The following is a 14,650-nucleotide window of genomic DNA, read 5'->3' as shown; positions in this document are numbered from 1 at the left end:
AAGACAAAACAGGTGTATATTGTAACTGAATCCTAAACGTAGTACTTTAAGATGATGATTTGCCTTTAAGTGTTCAGTTTGGAGCATATGATGATGATATCAAGAAATCTGCGTTTCTTTTTATTTCTTCCCAGTGGTACAGGACTGTGAGATGGGTGGAAAGGAGCCCTTCCCTGCCGGCTGCCGGCCCACCCCCGTGACCTGAGCTCTGCCACAGCTGCCCTCAGTGTTGGGCAGGTGGCACTTTAGGCGGAGGGCGCTGGGCTAGGCAGGAGAAGAGGCTGGGGAAGAGTGGGATGGACATCCATAGAGACTTGCCGGGAGGAATCTGGTGTTGAATAGTTTGGCCAAACTGAGCTTCCCCACGATGACTGGCAGTGGCACTTGGAGCCCGTAGCCCCCCCCAGTCCGGCCGCCGGGAGCTCACTGCGGCGCATGGGGTAGGGAGGGGGGACGCGGGGCCCAGCGCAGACTGGCAGAACCTGGAGCCTCCTCCCCTTAGGCTGCTTCTTGCTGCACTTAGAATTTGGCCGTGCGTTTTACTTGGAATAACTCATTTTAAATGAACTTCCCGAGTTGAGAGTTCTGGGTTTCGGGTCAGCTCCTTCCAGGGTTCTCACCCCAGTGGCAAGCCCCTCTTTCTCTGAGACTGGCCACGTGCCTTGTCTTGTGTGGTGTCAGGCGCTGGGTTAGGCGAGAGGGACCCCTGTGGCCTCGAGGCATGGGCACTGCTTCTCTGGGCCGCCGTTTTGAGCCAGACTCTGGCGTGGCTCTGCCCAGCCCGGTTCAGAGCATCTCTCAGGGGCACCCTTTCATGACGGGTGGGAACCTGAGGAGTTGTGTCTTCCAGCTGCCCAGGGCTCTCGTGTCAAGGCCCTGCTGTAGAGTTAGTCGAGTGGCCAGACCCCAGTGCTCCTCCTGTCATCCGGGGGCTCATGCTGCCTCTCATCCCTCGTGATTACCAGACTGTTTACCTCCCAGAGTGTTGGGCTTGAAGTTACATTAAAGGGAAGGTATTTGAGAGAGAAAAGAAAAAAAAAAAAACAGTATTTCCAAGGACAGCTTAGTTATGGTGCCTTTCCTTTCACAGCCTTCTGTCTGTCCCGTGGGGTGAATTTCCAGCATTAAATATACACTTCAAGTATACTGGGGGCTTCCCTGGTGACTCAGATGGTAAAGAACCCAGCTGCAATGCAGGAGACCTGTGTCCAATCCCTGGGTCGGGAAGATCTCCTGGAGAAGGGAATGGCAACCCATTCCAGTATTCTTGCCTTGGAGAACCCCCATGGACAGAAGAGCCTTGGCGGGCCACTGTCCACAGAGTCGCAAAGAGTCAGACGTGACTGAGTGCCTGACGCTCAAACACATCATCTGTGGCTTTAGTTGTAAACCGCATCGCATGCTGGCAGAGCAGCACTCCGTGCAACCTGACCGCAAGCCCGGGACCTCTCTCTTCTGACCATAAAGCAGTGGGCGGTGGTGTCACTCCTGAGCGCTGCCTCCTGCTGTCGCCCACAGAGTAACCACAGCTGACTAGAGTGTGGACACGGTCTGCGGTGAGCAGAGGTTCTGAGCCAGGGTTCCTGGAGCAGCAGCGCAGCTCCCCCCAGGGGAACCCTTCAGGGACTTGGGCCTGCCCAGGCCTCGGACACGCGGGGCGGGGCCTCGCAGGTCACTGGGACAAGGGCTGAAGTCTGAGAACTACCGGCTTTAGCCGTTCGGTGTCACTGATTTTCTACATCAGATTCCTAGTTTGGTGAGGTTTTAAATTTAAGTCTTATTTTTATACAAAATGATTGGCAGACTTTCACTAAGCTTGAGAAGCAAAAGCTCCCTGTAAAATGTGCATGGCCCCGGCCAAGAGCTGTCAAATGAAAAATTCTGTACTTAAGCAGGTTTTCAGTGTATGTATCTTTTCTTGATGGTATGAAGAATTTATTTAGGCTTGACTGTTTTTAAAAGCCATAATGAATGTATAATTTATGTTAAAAGTGTGAACCCTTTGTTACAAAGGAAAAGTAATTTTATGATTGGTTGCCTCTTGCCCCATCAACTCCATCTATTACTGTCATATTAGTCCCACCCCTGCTGTTTGCTCGGAGCCTTTAAATTTCTGTATTTAATTCTTATGATAAATGAGTCACCATAATCCCATGGAATTAGGTCTTTTCAAAACTGAAACTCTTGAGTCACAGAAGATAATCAGCTGTTCAGAATGATGCTCTGGACGGCCAGCATTCCGAGAATGTATTCAGACCGAAACTTTGCCTACCTCCTCTTTTTTCCCCTTTTACACATTAAACAGGTTGAGAACTAAAAAATAAAATAAAATTTATATAGAAAGGCAAAAGTTCTGGAAAAGCTAAAACAATTCTAAAAGAGAAAAGTGGAGAGTCAGTTTACCCAATTTCAAGACTTATTACGTAGCTACATCATTAAGACTCTGGTATTGGTGGACGGATAGACACTTACACCAAAGGAACGGAAGGAGAACCCAGAAATAGGTCACCACGAATATGCCCAACAGATCCCTGACAAACGTGCAAAACCAATGCAATAGGGGAAAGATAGCCTTTCCAATAAATGATGCTGGAGCAACTAGACATTTATAAGAAAAATACTGACCTAAATTACAAAAGCTAACTAAAAATGGATTACAATCTTGAATACTAAAACTGGAAAATTTTACAAAAAAAAAAAAAACACAGGAGAATATCTTCAGAACCTAGGACTAGTCAGAGAGTTCTCAGACACCAAAACATGATCCATAAAATGAAAAATTAATAAATTGACTTCATCAAAATTAAAACTTGTTTTGTGAGAGACCCCATTAAGGAGATGAAAAGAAAAGCTAAAGATTGAGAGAAAATATTTGCAAACCACATCTGTAACAAAGGACTTAAAGAACTCTCAAAACTCAATAGTAAAAAACAAAAAATCCCATTAGAAAACGGACAAAAGACATTTCATCGAAAAGGACACACAGATGGCAAATAAGCACATGAAAAGATGTTCGACACTGTTAACCACTAGGGACATGCAGACTAAAACCACTATTCATAATGGCCACAAACTGGAAAACAACCCAGATGTTCTTTAACTGGTGAAAGATTAAATCAAGTATGGTATACTCACACCAGGCAATAATACCACCCAGCAATACATTTTTAAACCATTAAATTGTGTATTTTAAATGAATGAATTATAAAGCATGTGAATTAAATTTCAATAAAGGCACTATTTAAAAAGCAAAGGAGAAAAAAGGAAAAGAAGAAGGAAGGAATGGAGGGAGGGAGAAACAAAAAACCTACCAGGCTGAAAAATCTTGTAGTAGGGACTATAGGCCACGTTTAACCCACCGAGCTTCACTGAGATTTCATACCGCCCAGCTCTGCGTACAGTGAAAGCCACCTTGACCACATTGGAACTGGGCTCCTGGAGGACCTCCTGGGTCACTGGAATGTCCACTGCCAGCTCAACATGAGAGATGTGGACTCTTAGTCCCACAGGCCGGTGTGCAGGGAAGGGCTGCCCGTTCTTATAGAATAACTGTGGTGGGGAGAAGAGGGACACCCATTGGTGAGCAGGGGGATAACAGCTGTGCAACTTGAGAGTGTGTGGGGTGGGAGCGGGTGGCTGGTAAATCCCCACACCCACCTAATCTTACAGTCCTGCTCACACAAGGAGAAACAAATTCTCTCCATGCTTCGAAGAAAACCATTAAATCACAGACAGATTCTTAACCATTTCAGAGGAAAGGGGTGAAATATACTATTGAATCCACTTCAACTTGACACTTAATGAACCACAGAGGCCGCCTCCCCTGTCTTACTCGCCCTTTTTTCTTACATTTATCACTGCTAGCTCAAGCATCAGGGGAAGTCAGTGGGTATCACTGGCACTGAGTGAACAGAAGCTCTAGGCAAGGCTGGGGGTTTCGGACTATGAAACTAAGAAGAAGGCTGCAGTGCAGAAGTCACTGCAGAGGCAGCAAACTTTCTGCAAAAGGCCAGAGAGTAATACCGTTAGTTAGCAGGGCATACATAGTTACTCAGCTGTGATTAACATCTCAAATGTGACCGCATCTATAGGCAGTACAGGAAGATGAATGGGTGCGAATGTGTTCCAGTAAGCCTGTATTTATAGAAGCAGGAAGTGAGCTTGATTTAACGCTTGGGCCATGGTTTGCCAACCCCTAATCTACAACACCTACCCTCTTCAGTAACATTTTTCTCATTGTGAAAATGTAACATTAAGCTTTATACTTCTTCTAAGCTGAATACCTATTAAAGCCAAATGATAGAAAAATTGACTCTTTAGATGTTAACAATTCCCAAGTTCCTGGTGGGGGTAGGGGGGCGAGATGGGGGAATTGAAAAACAAGGGAAAATATTAACAGTCCAGGCCAGACCGGACTAGGCTCTGGAAGGCAACTGACTCAGAAACCCCAGTGCGTACAGAGACAGAAACATTCCCTTACATGCACTCGGAAGGCCATGCTGTGGCCCACCTCATAGGGGTCCTTCCAATCCCAGGAGACTTTGCAAGACCGGGGATCCAGGTAATTTCCCCGCACGTAGTCATATATAGTCCGGTCCCCTCGGCGTTCGCGGTCCTCATTCTGAAGGAAGCTGACTACACGTGCGGCAAGCTCAAAGAGGAACTTAATTGTGAAGAAGAATGCAACCACAGACACTGTGATTCCACCTATGTGAAAGAGAAAACACACACCACCTTCCAGTTACACATTACAGCTTCTCCTTATGGAACAGGCCAGCCATCAGTCAGGGGAGAAGTCCAAAGACCCACTCTACTGGGTCACCACCTCTGTGGGTGAAGACAGGAACTTCCTTCCGTACCAGGGTCAAAAACGAAGGTCCTTGGGCCAAATTCCACCCACTGCCTGTTTTTGCAAATAAAATTCTACTAAAACACAGCCCCACCCACTCATTTACTATTGTCTAGGGCTGGTTTTGCCCTAAAACCACAGAGTTCAGCAGTGGTGACACAGAGTGTATGGCCTGGGAAGCTGAAAATATTTACTCTTTGGCCCTTCACAAAAGAAGTCTGCCAACCCTTGTTCTATACCATGGACCATATACAATGCCTACCCACAAGCTCCCTGCCTGTGCTGGGCCCTGACAAGAGTAGTAAAAAGAATGGGTGTTCTGCTCTCTCCAGTTGGAAGCCCTCCCCTTCCTTGTCCACTTGGCAAAAGCCCCCCACAGTCCCTACCACAGTCAGGGGTTCCTTCTGGGCTCCCTCAAACTCCTGTACATTGATTCATCTACTCAACGTTTCTCCCCTTTGTGTTACGAACTTCATGGAGGCAGATTTTTGCCTTATTTGACTTTGACTCGACAGGAAACAGTGTCTGGCACTGGCTATAATTACTCAATAAATATTTCTCAAGTGAATGAATTCCGCTGCTAACTCTGTGAAGGTACATTCTGGCATGATTAGAAATATTTCTAAGTCTCTTTTCAAGGACAAAGAGGGAGGCAGAAAAGGATATAAGCAACCCTAACCAAAAAAATGAGAGAGGGCTCTCTCCGTGACGTACCAATAACGTAAAACATCAGGTCCCTTCAGTGCCAACAGACAGCCGAGGATCACAGCTGCAGCTGCAAAAGAAAACGTGTTTAGTTTTTCCTGACTCTTCCCTGCAGCCGCCTCAGGGAGAGACAAAGCAGAGCATGTGGCTTGAGCCAACCATCTCTGGCCTTCCTGTCCCTGCTCTCTCTCTAGCTTGACAGGTGCCCTACAACACTGCAGAGAAACAGACTGCATCACTGCCCCGAAAAATTTCCAATCTACCGACCACCCTAGGAATACCACAAACAGCCGCTTCTAATTACGAAATGCAGTAACATGGCTTTCATCTTCCTGGATCCAGGGCCCCAAGACAGTTTTCCCTCCCCCATGCAAAGTAGTGCTAATTAACACAAGCAAAGAGGATAATGGAGTCACTTTCCCCTTACATTTGCCTTCTGGAAGTAATTCATCTAAGTAGAAATAGTTATATAAAATGTGGATTTTTTTTTTAAAAGCAAGGATTATTATCATCATGTTGGCATTATGTAATTAAAATGAACTCTGGGTCATCTCAATAATAAGCGGTGGGCATGTAAGAGAAGCTGGCTTTTTTTTTTTTTTTTGCTGTTACCAATCAGACAAACTAATGGGCCTTGTGAAAGATGAGCCCAGCAGAGGCCAAGGAGAGGAACCAGAGGAGGAGACTGGACTTCTCATCCCAAGTGATGTCTGCCAAGGTCAGAACAATTCAGACAGGGGCCAGAGTCTGAGGGGAAACTTTCACTATTAGTAGAGTTATTCCAGAGTAAGACTTCAATCTTCTTACTCATTTGAACCACCCAAGGTACTGCCAAGGAAAAATGCAATGCACACTGACATTCCTATCTCACCCCTGAGTTCTGACCTTAGCAGGCTATACGTGCTCTCCAGTTCACAGTGCACTAAAGTCACTCTTTAAAGTCAATAGATATTAAGGTTATCAATGTGATCTCAAGCCAGCACCTTTCATCACCACTAATATATAACTTAGAGACAAGACATATGAAAATTTCTATGCTTGGATTTGAGAGGAACCAAATCACTTTTTTTTTTTTTGAACAGCTTGTGCTTTGATGTCTAATTGTGCTGGGAAAATTTAGGAGAAAGAGTGGCTGAAAATGGCCATTAGATCCTTTGATAACAATATATCCAATGGAAACCATAGGGAGTAGGTAATCTCAGGAGTGGCCATGTCAATTTTCTTAGAAATCACTATTGAGACTAGTGTCTCAAGTCCCACCAGAAAAGAAATCCACATATGGAACATTAGCGGTATCAATACACATGGGTTACACTGCTCTCCAAAGGGTCTACAGAGACAATACACTAACTCAAAATTTGAGATCACAGCTAGCAAGTCTCCTTTCCAAACAAATATCTCATCTCCGAGGCTGAAAAGCTGTTATCATCTCTCTAAAAGCATCTGTCTGTGCCTTACAGGATGTACCAGGCAACTTGGTGGAACCAAAACCAGCAGTTTAATTGTCTCAGACACTCTCTCAGTTGGATGTCATTCAATCTGATCCTGGATGTGAACATTTAGTCCTCAGCAAAGTTACAGCACTCAGTAGAAAATGAAGTGTATGTAGGTGATGCTACAGACTTGTGTCTTAAGTCTCTTACTCCCTGGAGGAAGCAACACTAAATTCATGGCACACATCATGAGGGCTGGGGAAATTCCTATGTACTACCTCTCTGACAACTACAACAACATTTCTGTGAGAGGCAGCTGACAAGCAGTAAGTCAGAGCCAAGAGACCAGTTCCAGGCTGCAATTGTATGACCTGTCTAAGCTTCGGAGTTCTCACTGCTGTAAAAAGGGTTGAGGTTTAATAATTCCTATGGTACCATCTCCTTTAGTGTGACAGGACTTCAGTATAACTCTCCACAACTATCAAGACTCTTAAAAAGTATAGCAAAAAAAAAATAATACAGAGAATGAGGGTATACCGAGACTAAAGCTAGACTACGTGCATTCAAATCCATTCTCTGCCACTCACAACTTATTTAATCTCTCTATAATTTGCCAGTTTCCTTATCTATCAAATGGGGCTAATATTTGTGTGTACTTCATTGGGGTACTGTGAGGATGAAAAGGGTTAATACATGTAAAGGGTTAATACTTGTAAACAACCTAGAATGGGGCCAGTGAGTTCTCAGTTTTAAAACTATTACTCTAACTATTATCAATAGTAGCAGCAGCATCACTGCTTCTTTGCTTCAGAGCCAATGAGAAACTGAGGGAACTCCTCTATAGGGTCACACTTCATTCAACGAGAAACGATCACAACTACAAAATGAAAGGCTTCCTTAAGCCTTCCTAATCATACTTAAATCCTCTGCCTACACTGGCATTCTTTATACTGTTCTAATTTCATGTTTGAAAATTTTTATAATCAAGAGTTTAAAAAAATTCATACTAAAATAATTCATCCAACAAATGGTGAGTACCTACTTCATACGCCAGATACTGGGGGAATGGTATACAACAGCCATAGTCTCAGTCCTCATGGCTGATAATAATAAACTTGACTTTGTTAAAACCTTGTCCATCTCCCCATTCACTTATTGCTCACCCAAATCATCACCACCACTGATCTAGATCACCTACACCTTTTCCAATACATTAATTCTACTTTTCTATTTCAATTTCCTCTATTATTTAAAACTCAGCATACCAATTTTTTTTTTTTTTTAAACTCTCTTCTCCATGAAGCCACCTTGTGACCAGGGAATTAGCTCTGTCAATTCATCACTCATTAATGTGATCTTTATGAACTATCCCACTTCTTGACAATACCATTCCAAAAACCCCCCCAACAATACTTTACCCAGCTCTCAATTTTGCCCATGGTCACATTCTAAACTTGCCTTCTGCATCTTCTCCCTCTGGATGCTGTCACAAAGCCTCCATGCCTTTGGATACAGGGTTTCCTTTTAGGGTGACCCCCCAAACCACTTTTATTCCAGATTCACTTCTTCTGCGGCAGTTTCTGTCCTCTTACTGTACCTGTGGTGTGCTCTCTGCCCCATCTCTCCTCCCGTCCCACCTCACAGCAGTAAACCCATAAGTTGCAACTCCCCTTACTGAGTCATTACCACAGGCCAACAGTGTACTAAGTGTTTCACAAGTTAGCCTAAATAATTGTCACCAATACAACTTGGTAAAATGAGCATTATTATTCTCATTTTAAAGACTTGAAAAAAAAAAGCTAGGGTTGGAAAAGTTGACTTGCTGAACATCTCCCAGCAGGATAAGTGACTCAAGCCCATGTCTAACTCTGAAGCCCAATGTTCTTAACCTCATATAACTGTGAATCATGAATCATGAAAAAAGAGTGGAGTCATACGGCTAGTGAAGTATTTGGGGAGAGAAAAGATTTAAGAAAACAGGTAAAATAAAGTATGAAAAACATTACCCAATCTTACCGAGGCTAAAATTAGAAAGATAAATGTTTATGGCCTCCTTTTTAATCTTTTGAAATAAAAATAAAGCATTACAAAGGAAAATGGAATGCAGTACCGATTATCTAATGCAGAAATATCGCTTGCTTACTAAAAGATCCCGGGCAAGCTGCTTAATACTACAGCACTTTGGCTCACATTATCTACAAAAGAGGGAAAGGGGAAATACTTGAAGATGTTTGTCTCAGGGGAATGTTAGAAAGTTGACTGACACATATTCTAAAACTCTTTGCCTTTTTTTAGTACAAAGATTTATAATTACAGTATCAAATAAATTTTAGCCCTAACATTGAAGATCCAGTGTGAAAAAGTCAATTCCCAGAAATGGAGAATTGATTTCTTCATACTTAAATATGCCCTGCTGGGAATAAAGTCAATTCTGACTGCAACTGTGCACGTCAATGCTAGCTAGGCCTCGCTGAGAGAACTCAGAAACTGGTCACTGAGTCCATATTCTCCATCCTAATAAGAAGTGAACCTTAACTAGCCTATCACCTTACCTTTAAACGAGGTCCCATGTTCTAAGAACCGAGGGGAGCACGTCTATTCACCAAAGCAGGTACCTTTCGGCCACTTTCACCTTGTCTTCCAACTTCCACGTGAGAAAACAGCTGCAAGGTCAACAGAAAGTGTCCATCAGATCTTCAGGAAGGGTGTGTCACACAAGCAGAGGGTCAGTGTTTCTGGAACGAACTGCCTGAATTCCTGGGTAGAGAAACATAATCCCCAAATACATCATCTCTGGACCTCTTTCTAATGCAGGGTGCAGTCAGCTGCAGAAGGGTGCTTCGGGTCTGCTGTCTTAGGATCCTATCCTACAAAGAAAAAAAGGAGTCAGTGGGATAGGTTTTCATTTCTCAAAGAGAACTCCCAGCAAACAACAAAGAAGAGGCACAGAATAGGCAGTGGAAACCCTGTGGCACCAAAAATAACCAAAGGCAGGTGAACCTCTGACCAAGCTTTTCCCAATTAAAATCATGAGAAAAGCCAAGAGGCGATCTCACCGCCTTAGCTGGTCACTTCCCAGAAAGGAGCTCTGGCACTTCAGTTGATTCCAACCCTTCAGTAGAAGCAAACCAGAGCACAGACTTAAGAGTGAGTCTCCTCCCAACCACACAACCAGTTTCACTTTAATGGGACAGGGAACAAGGTGAAGAGAAATGAAAGGAGACGATAGTGGGGCCAGGTTGCAGGGGGCCTTAGAAGCCATGAATAAGGAACCAAGGGAACACTCAGCTGGAAAGGGGAAACCACCCAAGAGCTTGAAAACCTAATCATCCAACTAAAAAGTAAATTAAAAAATAACCTGATCAGTCAGCCTATATACAGTTTGCTCCCTTTATGCCTATGTATGCATTTCCAAGACAGGGTTAAACAATACTGACTTTATGTTTACTTTTAGTACTGACTTTAAAATTTTAGTAAAATTTGCTACTACGGGTGAGGGGAAGTTTTCTGTGAACATTCAAGATAAAGACACTGAGTAATAAAGTTGAGTAAAGTCCATCTTTACTGACCAAAGATATTCATGAACTAAATGTAGCAGAAAGGGGGTTCTAGTAAGAACAGCCACCGTACAACAGGAAACTACTGATCACTAAGTGAAGAGACAGTCCCTTTCCACGTGGCAGAAGCTGTTCTGAGTCCTTCACGTGTATTAATTCACAACCCTCAGACAGATACAACTGTCTCTATTTTACAAATTAGGAAATTGAGGCATTTTCTCAAGGAACTTTCTCAAGATCACCACAGTACATAGTAGACTTGAGTCAAACCCAGACAACCTGGACTCAGATGCCATGCTTTGGATGACCACTCTGCTGCCTTTTTATAAAGGGAAACTAAGAAACAAAAAATGCTAACAAGAGCCAAAGAACAGAATGGGTGAAAGCCACCAGATCAAACAAGTTGGAAAACTTTTATAATTAAAAATAAATAAGCATGTGTTATTATTTTAAAATATGGTGACAGACTTGCCAAGTACATCAGCCAAAACCTGGGTCAACTAGCAACTGGAACCAGTTCAAACGAGCCACAAACAAGAATCACATAAACTATAAGAGATCCATCAGAATGTAATATAAGCATTTAAAAAATGATACTTTTAAGGAATAACAACCCAGTGAATCACTCACAAATAAAATGTTAAATGAAAAAGCAAGCACAAAATTATTTACATGAGTCCAATTGTTAAAATATTACATTATATAAAGAAGACTGGGAAGAGCAACATAAAAATGTTCATAGTGGTCATTTTTTGGTGTCTGGAATTACAGACATTTTTTTCTAACTGTACCTTTTAGTGTTTTCCAAATTCTCTTTTTTTTTTTTTTTTTGGTCTCACCATGTGGCATGTGGGATGGATTGAATCTGTGTCCCCTGCAGTAGAAGCAGAGTCCTAACCACTGGACTGCCAGGGAAGTCCCCCAAATTCTTAATGATAGGAAAACATATAAGAAGTTTCTATTTCTGAACAAATACTGTGTTTTGTTTTGTTTTTTTCTAAAAAAGGGAGAGAACAGGCAAAAGATCTTTATTTTTCAACCAAGGAAACAGTATTTTAAAACTAATTAAATATAATAGAACGTACTGAACTTTTATTTCTACTCATAATGATCTCAGTGGGTCTCCAACCCTGTGATCAGCTATTCGATTATTAAATCAAGTAACTCCTAGATCTTACATCATCTTTATGGTGCCCCACAATGAACTGCCACACTTACCTCTGTTCCCCACGCTTCAGTGCTTCTAGTGAGCTTCAAGACTCAATTCAAGCCCCCAGCCCCTTTCCTGGTCCAATTCCTAAGACCCTCTGAGGACTCCCCACACCAGGCAGAACCAATCACTTTCTCCTTTGTGATACTCCTATGCTGAAGATACCTCTACTGAAGCATTTATTAGTCTGTATTATAAGTATTTGTTTATACAGTAGTCTCTCCTAATGAACTGTAGGCTCCCTGAGGACACTTACTGGGTCTTACTCATCTTTGCCTCCCAGTGACTAACATGGTATTCAAAGTCATCTCAGAGTCCATACTTTCACAAGTTCCCCAGGTGATTCCTATGTGTGTTAAAATTCAGGAAGCATGGCCTCAACTCTAGAGCAGCCAGCCTGAGAAGGCACCTACTATTCTGCACCTCTCTATGAGGTTCACGGGTGATGCTGACGCTGCTGGTCTGCAGACCATGCTTTCAGGAGCAGCAAGGGTCTACAGCAGGAGGAGCTGGCAAACTACAGCTTGCAGGCCGAATCCAGACAGTCACTGGGTTTTGTTTAAAAAAAAAAAAAAATTTGTCAGAAAGAATGAATGCAGCCAAGTTCCTTCGTTTACATTCTATCTTTGACTGCCTTTGAACTACAACACAGAGTTGAGTAGTTGCAGCAGAGATGTATGGTTTACAAAGCTTTCCTATCTGAGTGTCTACAGAAAAAGTTTATCCACTTCTGGTATAGACGACTTAGTTTTAAAGTTACATAAATGTGTAGCATTAATAAACTCATTTTTATGTATCAAAAAAAAGCATAAAAATCACCTTCCAGTTCTACTGTCCCTGCTTAAGAAAACAGCTATAAAACTGGCGATTTTATGCAAATGTGTCTCCTGGCTAATTTCAATTGTCATTTAAAAGTTTTATGCCTTCCATACCCCAAATAGGCATTTTATACAACCATTTCCCAAAGTATGTGCTTCATACAATCATGCTTAGATTTCATCAAGGCTACAATTTCCTAAAATCAACGAGTACCTCAGGGACCAAATACTGTACCTGGGTTTCTAAAATTATTGCCATACATACTGACTCTGTCACTACTTTTAAAGTGCTATTCTAAAAAGCTGTGATCCCTGTATAGCACAGGGAACTCTATACTCAGGACTCAGTAATGACCTGCATGGGGAAAAATCTAAAACAGTGGATGGATGCACATGTATAACTGGTCCACTCTGCTGTACACCTGAAACGAACACAATGTTGTAAATCTACGATAATCCAATAAAAAATTAACTTAAAAAAAAGTATGTGAAAGTCCACTTCAGAATTCTGGTACATAAAGGGATAAAGAGATAGGCAGCACATAGGAGTACCAAATAATAACCACTGAGTCCCACAGAACGAGTCAGGACAAGAGAAAGATGTGTGCTTTATAAGATGTTAGTCTCAGGCATTCTCTACACAGAGAAGTGCCGACCTCAAGTCCACGGAAGTCGAATAAAAAACACAGATCATTCAATTAGCCAAAGGCCCACAAGTTAGAGTGGCCCAACTGAGGATGTTCCAAGAAATAACGTGCACTATCAGACACTTGAGAATATTAGTTTACCTTTTCCTTTGCTTAAATTTCACCCTTGGTTTATTCTCCCCACCACTAAATCCCACCATAAAAGACCACCCTCCCCTGTCAAGCTTATACTCTTGAGATATTTATACAGTTGTGTATTCCTGTGACCTTGGTTCAGCCAAGTTATAGTTTTCATTTGTATTCTTTCCTCATCCATCAGCCCCTCCAGTCTCTTAATCATTCCTGTGGGTCTTCTGTGAACTCTCTCCAGCTGCTCCCCAGCGATCTGGTAATGAGGTGCCTCCAAATGACTGCAGCCCTCCAGGAACAGCCTCGTTAGTCAGAACAGGGTGAGCTCACCCTCCTCGGTTCCATGACATAATACTCCCAAGCAGACGATCCCCCAAACAGAAAGCTAGAATGTTGCTGTATTAGACTATAACCCATTCCGTGCTTCCTTGATCTGGGCACTGGGGCATGCCAGAATGTGGTAGGAGACAGAGGATAAATGGACACATTCCCACTTGCATCCAGCTATCAGAGGATGAGGTGGATGGGGAGAAAAAAGTATTTTCATGTTATAACAAACTCATTTAGATAGTAAAATAGAATGCAAAACATGCATGAATTTCTAAAGATAAAACATGGACACGAACATGGACATGTTCAAAACATTCATATGCTTTTTGTCACTGAGGCAGAAAGGCGACTTCAGGCTCTGTTCCCAGCCCCCAAAGGGTTACACACCCACTGTCCTCTCCCATTAGAGGTACCTGAGCTGAAAATTCTGAAAATCACTACAACCCCCATTCAACTTACTGGTATACTACCCATTATCACTCATTTCATATACTCACATTTTTTCTATGTTCCTCCATCCCTAGACATCTGTATTTTCTCTTACCTTAAACGCAGTTTTAGCAAATTCACTACTAATATCTCTCAGTTCAGTTCAGTTCAGTTCAGTCATTCAGTTGTATCCAACTCTTTGAGACCCCATGGACTGCAGCACACCAGGCCTCCCTGTCCATCACCAACTCCCGGAGTTTACTCAAACTCATATCCACTGAGTCGGTGATGTCATCCAACCATCTCATCCTCTGTCGTCCCCTTCTCCTCCTGCCCTCAATCTTCCCCAGCATCATGGTCTTTTCAAATGAGTCAGCTCTTTGCATCAGGTGGCCAAAGTATTGGAGTTTCAGCTTCAACATCAGTCCTTCCAATGAACACCCAGGACTGATCTCCTTTAGGATGGACTGGTTGGATCTCCTTGCAGTTCAAGGGATTCTCAAGAGTCTTCTCCAACACCACAGTTCAAAAGCATCAATTTTT

General features: G+C 42.7%; 1 protein-coding gene across 3 annotated transcripts in view; it reads right to left on the bottom strand.

The window, feature by feature from the left end:
• AREL1 (apoptosis resistant E3 ubiquitin protein ligase 1) overlaps positions 1 to 14,650 on the bottom strand; it is a 44,448-nt gene that overhangs the window by 17,056 nt on the left and 12,742 nt on the right. The window contains exons 2-5 of one of the 3 annotated variants that reach the window (XM_070377515.1): positions 9,540 to 9,854; positions 5,564 to 5,624; positions 4,481 to 4,707; positions 3,312 to 3,549 (exon numbers count right to left, since the gene is read on the bottom strand). In XM_070377515.1, coding sequence (XP_070233616.1) covers positions 3,312 to 3,549; positions 4,481 to 4,707; positions 5,564 to 5,579 — 481 coding nt within the window. In that variant the 5' untranslated portion in view covers positions 5,580 to 5,624; positions 9,540 to 9,854. The remainder of the gene's footprint in view (positions 1 to 3,311; positions 3,550 to 4,480; positions 4,708 to 5,563; positions 5,625 to 9,539; positions 9,855 to 14,650) is intronic. The other 2 variants (XM_070377516.1, XM_005900979.3) reach the window with 2 other exon arrangements.

Source organism: Bos mutus, chromosome 10, assembly GCF_027580195.1.
Source record: "Bos mutus isolate GX-2022 chromosome 10, NWIPB_WYAK_1.1, whole genome shotgun sequence".
In the NCBI taxonomy this organism is placed as follows: domain Eukaryota; kingdom Metazoa; phylum Chordata; class Mammalia; order Artiodactyla; family Bovidae; genus Bos; species Bos mutus.
Note: the sequence above shows the minus strand (reverse complement) of the source record. Positions and strands in the feature narration are given on the sequence as shown.